The sequence below is a fragment of the Gallus gallus genome, chromosome 23 (genome assembly GCF_016699485.2).
Source record: "Gallus gallus isolate bGalGal1 chromosome 23, bGalGal1.mat.broiler.GRCg7b, whole genome shotgun sequence".
Taxonomy (NCBI): domain Eukaryota; kingdom Metazoa; phylum Chordata; class Aves; order Galliformes; family Phasianidae; genus Gallus; species Gallus gallus.
In genome coordinates, this window is record NC_052554.1 from 2,576,516 (window position 1) to 2,589,521 (window position 13,006).

Sequence of the window (13,006 nt, forward strand, 5' to 3'; positions counted from 1 at the left end):
CTGCTCCTCTCCTTCACTGCTGTCCCTCTGTGTCCAGGTCTCAGAGCTGGGGGGGAGGGGGGGTTCTCTCCCACCCCACTCATTGCTAATTGCTCATTGCCGTTTTCCACCCCACGATCAGAAATGAGGGCCCGCTGTGCCTCCAGCCACAGTGGCATAGGGGTGTCCCCAACCCCCCCCCCCCCCCACACACACTGCAGTGCACCCGGAGCTCTGGGGCACGTCAGTACCTCTCAGGGGCTGTGCGTGTGACAGTCATCCCCATCCCATTTCCAGCGTGATTCTCCCACCCAGCCCAACCTCTCCAGCCCCAGTGCTGGGGTAGGGGGGGGGAACACAGGGACATCCCCCCCCAACCCCTCCCCGGGCTTTTCCTCCCAGCCCAAAGTGAGCAGGGATGGCTGGAGCCTATATTTAGCCACCAGCATGAGGCCAGCCCAGTTCCCAGCAGCGGTTTTCAGTGGGACACCCGCAGCTCTGTGTCACCCCGTGTCACCCTGCGTCACCCCACCCATAGCTGCCGCCAGCAAGATGCTGCTGGGTGACATGAAGCTCGTGGGAAGAGCTCTGTGCCTCCCCCAACCCCTGTGCCTTCCTCCTCCTCCTCTTCCTCGCTCCAGCTCACCTGGAGGCCACCAGCCACGAGGACACCCAGGTGCCACCAAGAGAATGCCAGCACTGTTCCCAGGAGCAGAGGATGACATTGCTGGGGGGGGAGGGGGGGGGGGATATTTGGGCAGCAGAGCCCAAGCCCTCCCCAGAGAGCAGGATTTAGGATTGAGCCCAGCTGTGCTGCAGCCGCCCCACAGCTGAGCCAGCCCCAGGCTTGGGTCACATCTGCTTCGGGGGGGGGGGGGAGGCTGGAGGGAATTAATCCGGGGAGTGGAGGCATTTCAGCTCTAAGCATCCCCTATCACCTCCTGAGGGACCAGGACAGATGTGGGGCACCCCCAGCTTTCCCCCCCCAATGGAATGGCACAGCTCTGAGCAATCCTAATCAGAAGCAGCTGCATCCCATGAGCATCCCTTCCTTTGGGGGGGGGGGGGGGGGAAGGGGACATCATACAGCCCCCCACCCCAGAGCACCTCATCAGGGAGATACAGCAGCACTGCTCCGGGGGGAAGGGGGAGGCAAAAGACCCAGAAAAGCCCCCCCCCCGGCAGCACCCCCTCAGGGCTCAGCAATGCTTGGGGGGGGTGTGGGGGGGACCTCCACAGCTTCCATATCAGATAAGGAGAGCAGCACCCAAAATAGCTGGCAGACACCTCTGCCGGGAGACGGCAGCCGGGGGTTAATTCCTCCCATACCTGAACTGACATTTCAAAGCTATTAAACAATTAATGAGATTCCTAACGTAACCCTAGAAGTTACGATCCTGTGGCAGTGGGGTTTGGCCAAGGAGGGGATGGGGGGGAAGGGGGGTAAAAGCACGGGCACCGAGACAAGGTTTATTACATAAAAACGGTAACTTTTATAAAAAGTTTATAAAGCAAATACAAGGCATGTCCGCAGAAATTCACCTTCCTGCACAAAAGGTACAAACGTTATACTCTAGTATAGAGCTCCACAATACACGAGGCCGCGGCCCCAGAGTTTGGTTGGCATCCGAGGACCCCACCCCCCCCCTCCCCTCCCCCCAAACACCGCTCTCAACCCCCCCCCCCTCATCTTCAACCCCCTCCCCAACCCCTCCCCTCCCCCCCACATTAAACACCTTTACAAAGGACTCGCTCGCTATAATCCAAAAATATACAGACAACCGCATCTTCACCAGTCTATCGAAGAAAGTGTCTTTTTTTTTTTTATCAGCGGGTTGGAAAAAATAAGAAGTCCTAAAGAAAAAAGGGGGAAAAAAAAGTCCTAAAAAGAAAGCCGGGATTTGGGGAGCGCCGCTCCAAAAGTCGCAGCCGGGGCAGCTCCGGGTTGGGGTCAGCAGCCGCATCTCTCCCGATGTCGTCTGAGTATTGGAGCCCCCGAGGTGAAGGGAGGTGGGTGCAGCCCCATAGCACAGCACGGGGGGGTCCGCAGCCCCATAGCACAGCACGAAGGGGGGTCCGGGGGGGGGCCGCAGCCGCCCGGCGCCGTGCAGGAAGCGGCTCGTTACCTCCGGCTGATAACGAATCGGGAACCGACGGTCGGTGCGTGTTTGCTAATCGGCACTGGGAAAGGAGAAAGGAGAGATTATAGAGAGGGTTCGGTAATAGGGGAGAGGTGGGGGGGGGAGGTCCGGGGGAGCGGTGCGGGTTTGGGGTACGGCGGTGCCAAAGGGGAAATCGGTGAGGGGTGGGTTTGGGGTACAGCGGTGCCAAAGGGGGGGGGAGGAGAAGCGGTATAGGGTGGGTTTGGGGTACAGCGGTGCCAAAGGGGGAAGCGGTGCGGGTAGGTTTGGGGTACGGCGGTGTCGTGCTGAGGGTTTTGGGGTTCCCGGGGTGGCACTCACCTGATGGAGGAGGCGTTAGTGACACAAACTTCTCTCGTCTTTGGAGCACAGCCCGGAGGCCAACTCAGCCGCCTGCAGGGAGCGGGCACAGGGTCAGAGCTACCGCAGCACCCAGCCAGCCCCTTCCCATCCGAGCCCCCAGTAAGAAAACCCCCATACCTTAAGGGACAGCAGGGTGGCCTCCGAGGAGGGGTCTCGCCCCTTGGCCCCCTCTTCCAGCACGATCTGCAGGTCGAAGATATAATCGATGACGTGCTGGAGGATCTCCACCTGGCTCAGCTTGGTGCCCTGCGGGATGCCCGGCACCAACTCCCGCAATTTGGAGTAGCAGTCGTTCATGTCGTACAACAGATTCATGGGTTCCTCCAGCGCCGGGCTCTTGTTGTTGCTGCTGCGGGCGATGGCCAAACTCTGCTCCGAGAGGCAGCAAACGGCCTCGTAACAGCTCCTGACCGACCGCACCGGGCTGATGGCTTTCATAATGGTGGGGTGGGGGTGGTCGGGGTGGGGGGGGATGCTGAGTCTGAGGGGGCTGAGCGTGGGACCGCCGAGAATTGCTTCACCCCTCGATGCTCCCCGTCCTTCGCTCCCGGCTCCTCCGACCCCTCGCGCTCCGAGCGCTCGGATCTCACTGCCGCACTGGGGATGGGGCGGCACAGCGTCGCCCTCTATATGGGCAGCCCCATAACCACGCCCCATTGTATGCAAATAGACCCAAACCACGCCCCTTTTATGCAAACGAGCCTCCGTGCCCCACCCATATTCATGTAAATGAAGCAAAAGGAACTCCTTCCCCCCCCCCCCCCCCCCCCCCCCCCCCCCCTCTCCGATGACCCTCGGCGGCCCCATGGGGACAAGGGGACACAGCCACGCTGATCCCACCCCACCCCACAGCATCCCCCCGCGGGGGGGCGGGGGGTCACCCCACTCCCCCCCTTTAAACAGCAGACCCCTCTCCCCCCCCCAACAGTCCCCCACCCCCCCCCCCAGCTGCGCCCCCCATCACAGAGGGGTTCGCCCCCCGCTTTTGGGGAGGGCGATGTGTTTTCAGCCCCCCCCCCCCTATTCCTCCCCCCCCCCCCAAACTTTGTGCCGGGTGCTCTCGTAGGAAATTAGTGCCGCCCTGTTCCTCAATTCGCTTCTCATATGACCTCCAGACTTTCTGGCGTCAGGAATTATCTTGTGACCAGGAGAAAAAAATTAATTGCGGTAAAGCTGAGGTTACGATGGAGAAACCAGATTTAGGTCAGCGACGGCGCTCCTGAGAGCGGGCGGGAGGGATACGGGGGGGGGGGGAGATTTATGGGCACGGGGGCTGATTTCAGCAGGACGACCCCCCTCCCTCCCCCCCCCTCCCCGGAACCCTGAAGTCCAAAGGTGTACGGCCGTGGGGGGGGGGGGCGGACCCCACGTGTGTGCCCACAGTGGGTGGCACTTGGAGGGCTCCGGAGATGGGGGGGAGGGAGGGGGGGGGGCAAACTCCCCGTGGGAGCCGCATTGTGGATGGCTGCGAAAGTGAGCGGTGATGTCCCGTCCCCCCCCCGCCCCGCACAGCGAAAGCAATGGGCAGTGCCCCCCCCCCCCCCTCCCCCGTGGATCCATGGGGCGTTTGCGGGAACTTCCATAGGCTTTGGTTGCTTGGGAAGGGGACACCCTGAGACACAGATAATGGGGGGGTGGAGGGGGGGCAACAGCACCTGGAGCAAATCCCTGTTCCCCCCCCTCCAAGCAACAAGGATTTGTTCCGGAGCTGCCCCGATCCCAGGACAGCAGCGCAGGGTTTTGTTTCCCTCCTTCCAACCCCTCCGAGCAGTGCTGGGGGGGGATGGAATGGAGTGGGGATGGAATGGAGTGTGTGTGTGGGGGGGGGGGGGACACAATTGTATATATTTCTTTTTCCCTATCTTTACAAATTCCCTGGGAAATCACCACAGGGGCAAACAGCCCCCCCAGCTCCCCTTAAACCCCCATTGAATGTGCTTTGGGAGTTGGGGGGGGGGGGGGGGGGGCACGTAGGAACCACCCGATAACCCCCATTGAAACAACAACGAAAAAGCAGAATAAAACAGAACACGATCCAATAGCTGAGATGCCCCAAACCATTTCCCGGGCGGGGGGGGGGGGGGGGGACACAACGCACAGATGTGGGGTTTGGGGTTGTGGGGTCCCATCCCCGGGGTGTGATGATGATGATGATGATGATGGGGAATGGGGGGTGGGGGGGGTTGGGAGGGGTGACACCCCTATTTCCCACCGGGCTGAAAGGGCACAACCAGAGGGAGGGATGGGGGTGGGATGAGGAGGGGGGGGGGTTGGGGGGGTTGCTTTTGTTTGCAGGGGGTTTTGTTGGCGGCCGTTCCCACAGGCCCGAACGGGGCGGCGGGACCCGCTGCCTTTGCCCAGCTGTGGCCCGGGCCCTCCAGCTGTGTTGATCTAACTCCCGGCCCCAGACAGCCTGGCGCCAGCCCTGTGCACGTCATGCATTCACACAGGGATGCGTGGCCAAGGCAACCTCCCCGCGCCATGGCCACGGAGCGTGCGAGCCGAGCCGGCAGTGCGGGGACGTTTCCGTCGTCCGCCGTCCGATGGGCCCCCCAAATAGCGAGGGGGGGATGGGGGGGGGGGCGGGGATGGAGCTGTGTTGGGGGGGGGTCGGTGTTCCCCCCCCCCGTAGACCCCCCCAGGCCTGCCCTCGTTTGGATGGGAGGAGGAATTCTTGGCGCGGAGGAGGGAAAAGTGTGTGTGTGTGTGTGTGTGTGTGTGTGTGTGTGTGTGCATGGGGGGGTGAGGGGGGGGGAAGGGAGCGGGAATGCTCCAGAGTGCAATGATTTCATGTTGCAAAGGGCCCACACTGCGTGTTTTATTAACAGAAAAAGGGGGGAAAAATAGAGCTGGGAGCGCAGAGCGGCGGAGGGAGAGGGCGGTGAACCCCCCCAGCGTGGGCCCAGAGCAGAGCTGGGGGGCACCCATGTGTGTGCGACCCCCCCCATCCCTCACACCCCCCCCCCCACACACAGCACCTTTCCCCCTCGTTCCCATTCCCAGCATTGGACGCCTCGTTAATCCCATACGATCTCAGCCCCGCAGCTGTACGGCGCTGCGGGAGTTCCGCAGGGGACGCCCATAACCCCCTCCCCATCACCCACCCAACGCCTTCTGCTGCTGCTCCTTAGGATGCTGGTGGTGATGGTTTGTCCCTAAAGGAGCCCACGCAGGTGGCAGGAGGGAGAGGATGCAGAGAGGGGTGGAAATGGAGGGATATGGGGAGGGGGTGTTTGGTGTTCTGGGGGTGTTTGGGGACCCCGGTGTTCCCAAAGTCGGGGGCAGAGTTGATGCTTTTTGGGGGATTTGTTGGGTTCTGGGAGCCGGAGCTGCCTGGAAGGGCTGCATCCATCCGGGGAAGTGATTTGGATGGGAGAGGGGAGGGACAGAGCCGTGGCAAGCACCCAAGTGAGCTACAAAGGGAAGAGCAGCCCTTCTCCAGTGGTCATCTGGATCCACTTTCGGGACAAGGATGGGGCATAAATCCCATCTCCGTCATCCTTGGAGGGCCTTTGTAGCCAGCCCTGATTCATGAGTAGGGGCTGGAGGGGACACAACCAGCAGCAGCCAAAGCAACCACATCCAGACATCCGTCCGTCCGTCCCTCCATCCATCCATCCATCCATCCATCCATCCCTCTTTCCTTCCATCTGTCCATCCCTCTATCTGTCCATATGTCCATCCATCTCTCCATCCATCCATCTATCCCTCCCTCACTCCCTCCCTCCATCCATCCATCCATCCCTCCATCCTTCAGTCCATTCCTCCACCCTTCCATCCATCCATCCATCCATCCATCCCTCCATCCATTATCCACCCCTCCCTCCCTCTATCCATCCATCTGTCTGTCCATCTGTCCCCCCATCCATCCCTCTCTCCATCCATCCGTCCATCCATCCATTATCCACCCCCCTCTCCTTCCATCTATCCATCTATTCCCCCATCCCTCCCTCCCTCCCTCCATCCACCCACTGAGTTCTGGGGATGCTTTGGGCAAATCTGAGCTGTTTGTGTCCCTCACCCCGGGCTGCAGCAACCAGAAGGAGGTTGGAGGAGAAATGCACACGGATGCTAAAGGGGAAAAAAGGATTTTCACTTCTTAACCCCCGCAATCTCCGTCCCACCTTATCCCCAGGGCTGGACCCAACCCGGTGCCGCACCGGTGAGGTTTGGTAACCGCGCTGCTCCAAAGGCCTCAATTTCTGAGTGTTCCCATTGGGGCTGGGCTGTGGGGTGGGCTCCCCAGCACCCCGAAATGGGCAGCGAGTCCCCCAACCCCATCACTGGGAGACTGGGTCCGGCCTGGGGAATGTGTGGCTGCCCCGAGCGCTGTTTGTGCAGGGGATTACCCTCAGCCCCCTCCTTGACCCCCTGTGTTGGAGCACTCCTTCCCACAGCCACGCACAGCCCGCCCCCCATCCCCATGCCTCAGTTTCCCCCAGTTTCCCCAACCTCCCCCATAGTGGTGCTGCTGGAGGGGGGAGGGGGGGCTGCTCATGGAGGCCATGGGGGTTCCCAGGTTGGAGTGGAGGGGGGGTGGGTTGGGCTCCCCCAGGGCATTGGGATCCCATGCAGCACCCGCAGCCCTACGTGCCTTCCCACTGGGCAGCCCCAGATCCCAAAGTGAACCTTTCCAACCTCACCTGGGAGAGGCTCAGCCCACAGCTCAGCAGAGTGAACACAGAGGGGTCAAATCCACCTCTTCCAGCACCGAAAATGCTCTCACAAAGCGGTGGTTTGCTCCTCCTCTCCGTGCCGTGCCTCAGTTTCCCCTCTCTGTGCTATTCCTATCCGGGACACCCCATTATTTTGGAGGGCTGGAAGTTTCCCTGCAGCACAAACAGTGGGGATCCACCCCATCTCCCCCCACCTCAAGGGAAACTGAGGTACGAGCTGTGGGGCTGCTGGGAGGGAAAACCTCATGGATGGGGCTGGGGGACTTTCCTTGGGACAACGGTGCCTCAAATTGGGGGCTCTCCCCCCCAAGGGCAGCCCAAGCTGGAGCTTGCAGCACTGAGCCATCATTAGGGTTCAGGGTGAACACGGGGATGCATCACCTTTATGGGCAGGGAGAGGAGCGCAGGCTCTCCTGGGGGGGCTGCGTGAGACAGCCTTTGTGCATCCAACCCCCCCTGCATTGCACTGGGCTGGGTGGGGGTGGGGGGGTTCTCCAGGGGGGGTTCTCACAGCCCTGCAGGGCCTCAGCAGCCGTTCCCAGCACCGGGATTCCCCACAGCTGCTTCCTGCCGCCCAATCTCACGGGCACATCTGGGGGAGCCGGGAGCAGCCCCCCCCCCCACCCCCCCCACAGCTGCTTCCTGCACTGCCCTCCACCCCCCCAGTCCTGGCCACTGTTCTCACGGCAGCCCCCAAGGCCAACCGGAGCCCCCCGGGGTCCCGCTTCCCCTCCAAGATGCCCACCCTGGGCCTGACCCCGCTGCAGCCTTCCCACCTCCCATCTGCATCCCCTGGGGGGTTTTACTGCCCCCATCCCTCCCCCATCCTCCACCCTTTTGGGGCTCCCCGTTGCCACACGGGAGCTGAACCCAATGGGGCCCAACACGCTGTGTGCCCCCCAACCCACCCCATGCAGCCCCACATGGGGGTCCCGCAGTGCTGTGGCACATAGGGAAAAGCAGAACCCCCCCATCCCCCCCCCGGGCACCGATATCCCCATCTCAGTGCATCCTCAAACCACACCCACCACCCTTTGGGTGCACCCACAACTCAGCATTCCTTCACCCCCCCCCCCCACCTGCATCCCATGGATCTCTTCTTTTTCTCTTGCCCATCATTCCCCATTGCAATAGTGGGGGGGGCAGGGGGGGGTGCAGGTGCGCTCAGCAGGGTCTGCAGGTGTGGGGTGAGGACATGGGTGACTCACAGGCCTCGCTGCCACCCTCCTCCCACGATATCCTCCCAGGGAGGTGTGTGTGTTTTTGGGGGGGGCGCCGCCTGCCCCACAACCCCCCCATCCCCATGCATGTGGGGCGCTGCGGCCTCCGAGTGGGGAAACCGAGGCAGAGGGGTGGGCACGACCAGGGGGTGGGCAGCTCTGGGGGGGGCTCTGTTCGCACCCCCCACTCCCCCACCACGCTCAGCTCCCACCTTCCTCCCCCCGGATCCCACACAGCCGCAGGATGTGGCTTCGCCTCGTTCCACCCACAGACACCCTTAACCCCCCTCCCCCCCACGACCCCCCTTTTTGGCCCACGCTGCCCACCCCAAATCCCCCCAACCCCAGCATGGCCGAGGGAGGGCAGCACCCCCACAACCCCCACCTCCACCCTCACCCCTCCACCGGCCTCAAACCCACCCCAAAAAGGGCCGAACCCCCCCGCAGGAAGCCGCGTCCCATGGAAAAAGATGGGGCGAAGGCACGGCGTTATCGCGGCCCCATCGGCCCTTAATGAGGCGGCTTTATTTTTAGCGGAGGTGAAAGGCAGCCCGCCCGGCGCGGAGCATTTTCCACTCGCATCTGCATTTGTACCATTCGGGTTTCCTGTCCTGTGGTTTTCGGCTCTTTTCGAACCTGAATTGTTATTTCGTTCGCTCGGAGGAGAGAACCCTTCGCGTCCCCTCCCGGTATAAATAACGCCGTGGCCCCTCCCCCAGCTGCGCTCATCCGGCCCTCCCCCCGCAACGCTCCCACCCCCCACCCCATAACCCCCCCTCCCCGGTGGGGAAACTGAGGCGGAGATGGGGGACGCGGCACACTGTGGGGTGGGGGGGGGGTGTTTGTCCCCCCTCCCCGCTTCCTCTGACGCAGAGTTTCCATCCGGCCCAGCAGGTGCCAGGTGAGGGGCAGCGGGGGGGGGGGGGGGGGGGCTGAGTCCCTTTGGCCCCCATCCCCCTGACCGCCGCAGGTGGGGACAAAGAGCCTCGCATGTGAGCGCTCATCCGTCACCCCGTGTGCCAAACCCACCCCAAGGCGGGGGCTCATATAGGCTGAAGGGCCCCTGTCCACATCCTGTCCCCATCCCCATCTCTGTCCTCATCTCTGTCCCCGTCCCCATCCCCATCCCTGTCCCCATCCCCATCTCTGTCCCCATCCCCATCCCCATCTCCATCCCTATCCATGTTCTGTCCCCATCTCTGTTCCCATTCTGTCCTCATCCCTGTCCCCATCCCTACCCCTATTCCCATCCCCATCTCTGTCCCCATTCGGTCCCCATCCCCATCTCTGTCCCCATTCGGTCCTCATCCCCATCTCTGTCCCCATTCTGTCCTCACCCCTGTCCCCATTCCTATCCCTGTCCCCATCTCCATCCCTGTCCGTGTTCTGTCCCCATTCGGTCCCCATTCCTGTCCCCATCCCCACCCCTGTCCCCATTCTATCCTCATCCCTGTCCCCATCCCTACTCTGTCCCCATCTCCATCCCTATCCCTGTTCTGCCCCCATCCCCGTCCCCCCCCCGTTCCGCAGCCCATCTCTCAGCACACACGCGGTGCCACAGCTGCAGTCCAGGTGCCGGGGCCGGATGCCGACCTGCCGTCGCTTTCTCTCCTCTTTTACTTTGTTTTTTTGTTCATTCTCCACTGACCCGGGAACTTCACTTTCTAAACAAGAGGTGGCATCGCCCCCCCTCCCCCCCCTCAACCCCCCTTCATCCCCCTTATTTGGGGACGTACAGCGCAGCTGCCCCGTGCCGGGCTCAGTGCCAGCCCTGTGGTGTGGCACAGCGTGGGGGCAGCATCCCGACCGCGTGTCCGCGTGTCCGCGTGTCCGCGTGTCCGATGCCACATCTGTGCCCCCTCCCCCCCTCCCCCCCCCCCCCCCCCCCCATCCCAACTCAGGACATTACCACCGTCCTTTCTCAGCCCCGCACCGCCCCGGCGGCTCCGGGTGTTGGTGACACGCGTGTCCCCCCCCGCGCACAGCCCCACGTCCCCCTCTGCGTGAGGGGACAACGCCGATGGGACCCCCGCATCCCGCACGCGCTCTCAGCCCACCCGCTCCGAACCCGCTCCGGTGCTGCCCTCTGGTGGCGAACATCGGAACTGCACCCACCGAAGAACCGAACCCCGCAGAGCGCGACCCACCGCCCCGGGCCCCCAAAGCCGCAGCCCTATGGCCACGGACCACCCCCAGCCCCACAGACACGGACCCCCCAGCACCGTCTCCTCGTCCCCACGCACACGTGGGACAGCACAGGACCGGGTGATGGAGGGGATGCAGCTTTAATCTCCCAGCACAGAGTGTGGGTGGCACTTTGGGGGACGTGGGGACATCGTGCTGGGGATGCACGGGGAATTAAGGCGCAGTGGGGCAGGGGACCCCGGTGCCCTTCAGGCCGCAGTACCCCCCGGGCACCTTGTGCAGGTACTGCTGGTGGTGGTCCTCGGCGTAGTAGAAGTCACCCGCCGGCTGGATGCTGGTCGTGATGTCCCCTCGGTGCTGCTGCCTCAGCTCCTGGCACAGCCCCACGGTGGGGACAAGTTGGGGACACCAGAACAGACCCCCCCCCCCATCCCACTGCCCCAAAGCGTGGCGTTGCCATAGCGGGGCTTTGCCCCACACCTGAGACAGGGGACGGCAGCCCGTGTCCCCGGAGAGGGGTCCCAGCGAACCCCAAGAGAGGTCCTGCTGTCCCCAAGGGGGGGTTCTGGTGTCCCCAAGGGGGGTCCCCGTGTCCCACCTACCTGCTGGTAAGCATCCCTGCTGCGCAGCGCGGCCGCCTGCTGCTGGGGGCTCAGCGTGAGGATGACGGAGCGGTACTGAGTGCCCACGTCCTCCCACTGCCGCATCCCTGGGGGGGTTATGGGGCACCAATGACGCTGACAGGCACTGCGTGGCCTCAGCCTGCGCTGATGGAGATGGGGAAACCGAGGCACGGGGAAGGCGGCGGCTGCTAAATGGGTTTATGTGAGCCCCCTTCAGTGAGCACTGAGGGATGGGGATGCAAAGGAGCCCGGATAGGGCTGGTGTGGTGGTTGGGGTTGAACTTGTATGGTCAGGGCTCCGGAGATGCCATCAGGGCTGAAGTCCCACCCTCATCCCCATCCCATCCCATCCCATCCCATTTCATTCTATTCCATCTCATCCCATCCCATCCCCATTCTCATCCCCATCCCAACACATCCCATTCCCATTTCCATCCCATCCCAATCCCCATCCCATTCTCATCCCCACCACAACACATTCCATTCCCATTTCCATCCCATCCCAATCCCCATCCCATTCCCATTTCCATTCTATCCCATCCCACTCCCATCCCAATCCCATCCCCACCCCCATCCCCATTCTATCCCACCCCATCCCTCTCCCCATACCCTGTGTGGGGTCGTGGTTCTCCCAGAAGGCCCTCAGCAGTTCCTCATAGCTGATCTTGTGGGGGTCGAACACCACCCGCACCACCTCAGCGTGCCCCGTCCGCCCTGCAGAGACACTCCAGTCCCCTCCGCCCCACAGCCCCCCCACTCCCTCCCTGCTGGGGACAGAGGGACACAACCTCTCCACACCCCCAGAATGCCGCTGCCCACCCAAACCCCACACCCAAATCACAGGGGTACACCCAAGGTAAGTGACAGTCACAATGGGGACAGTTTGGGGACGGAGCCCCCCAGTACCTGAGCGCACTTCCTCATAGGTGGGATTGGGGGTGAAGCCCCCCGCGTACCCCACCTGGGTGGAGAAGACCCCCGGCATCTCCCAGAAGAGCCGCTCCACTCCCCAGAAGCAGCCCATGCCTGGGGGGGGGGAGGGAAGGAAGGCAGTGGGGTGACCCCATAGAGGGCATGGGGGGGTCCCGGTTTTGGGGCTGGGGGCAGCACTCACCGAAAATCGCCGTCTGCATCTCAGGGGGGAACGGAGGCAGTGTGGGGTTCCCGGTGACGGCGTGGGTGGCTGCGTGGGGATGGGGGTCTGGGGGGTCAGCGTTCCCCAGAGAGGTCGAATCCCTTCTCCTTGAGATTTGGGATCTGGGACCCCCCCCCCCCCCCACAACCCCAAGGAACCCTCTGGGTACCCTTCACCTGCAGCCGCCCCACTCTGCCTGGTAGAGCCTCGCTGGGGTTGGGGAGCACCCGGGGACCCGGCATGGCCCCCCCAGAGCTGTGCAGTGCCACCGCTGTGACTTTGGACTGGGCTGAGCCCTGGCACTGGGAGCACTGGGGGGGAGTGGGGGCACTGCGGGCACTGCGGGCAGAGCCAGGAGCTGCGTGACTACATGGGGCCACAGAAAGGGCTGATGTGAGACATGGGGACGGGGTTGGGGACAGAGTGCATGTCCTGTGTGGATGGGGCTGCCATGGGCTCCTTCCCTCTGGGGACAATGGGGTTTTCATGGCTGGTTCAGGGGAGCGGATGCAGCACAGTGGCCGTTGCACAAACCCTACAGACAGCAGAGAACCCACTCACCCTGTGGGGCAGTGGACCCAAACCGGTCCCTTTGTCAATCATTAATGCACCCTGGGGTCACTGCGGGACAGACCCGGTGCACTGTGCCCCATGCAGGATTGGGGTCTGGAGCCCACGCCAGCACCCGGTGCCCCCAGCCCCCAACATGGGGGGAGATGGGGAG

General features: G+C 63.0%; 2 protein-coding genes across 4 annotated transcripts; both read right to left on the reverse strand.

Moving 5' to 3' along the window:
* Positions 1–1,448: 1,448 nt before the first annotated feature.
* Positions 1,449–3,082, reverse strand: ID3 (inhibitor of DNA binding 3, HLH protein). The gene is made up of 3 exons (NM_204589.2): positions 2,601–3,082; positions 2,442–2,513; positions 1,449–2,160 (listed from the first exon to the last, which is right to left on the reverse strand). Exons 1-2 carry the CDS (start codon positions 2,919–2,921, stop codon positions 2,457–2,459), a joined length of 378 nt encoding a protein of 125 aa, NP_989920.1. The 5' UTR covers positions 2,922–3,082; the 3' UTR covers positions 1,449–2,160; positions 2,442–2,456.
* Positions 3,083–10,645: 7,563 nt separating this feature from the next.
* LOC101749201 (peptide methionine sulfoxide reductase MsrA-like) lies at positions 10,646–12,541 on the reverse strand. 3 transcript variants are annotated; one of them, XM_040651996.2, is made up of 6 exons: positions 12,459–12,541; positions 12,262–12,330; positions 12,054–12,173; positions 11,757–11,861; positions 11,127–11,233; positions 10,646–10,896 (listed from the first exon to the last, which is right to left on the reverse strand). In XM_040651996.2, the coding sequence occupies exons 2-6, from the start codon at positions 12,278–12,280 to the stop codon at positions 10,738–10,740; spliced, it is 510 nt and encodes a 169-aa protein (XP_040507930.1). In that variant the 5' UTR covers positions 12,281–12,330; positions 12,459–12,541; the 3' UTR covers positions 10,646–10,737. The 3 variants fall into 3 exon arrangements, with proteins under 3 accessions (XP_040507930.1, XP_015153214.3, XP_040507927.2); XM_015297728.4 differs by having other exon boundaries at positions 12,452–12,541; XM_040651993.2 differs by lacking the exon at positions 12,054–12,173 and having other exon boundaries at positions 12,452–12,541.
* Between the last annotated feature and the right edge of the window lie 465 nt (positions 12,542–13,006).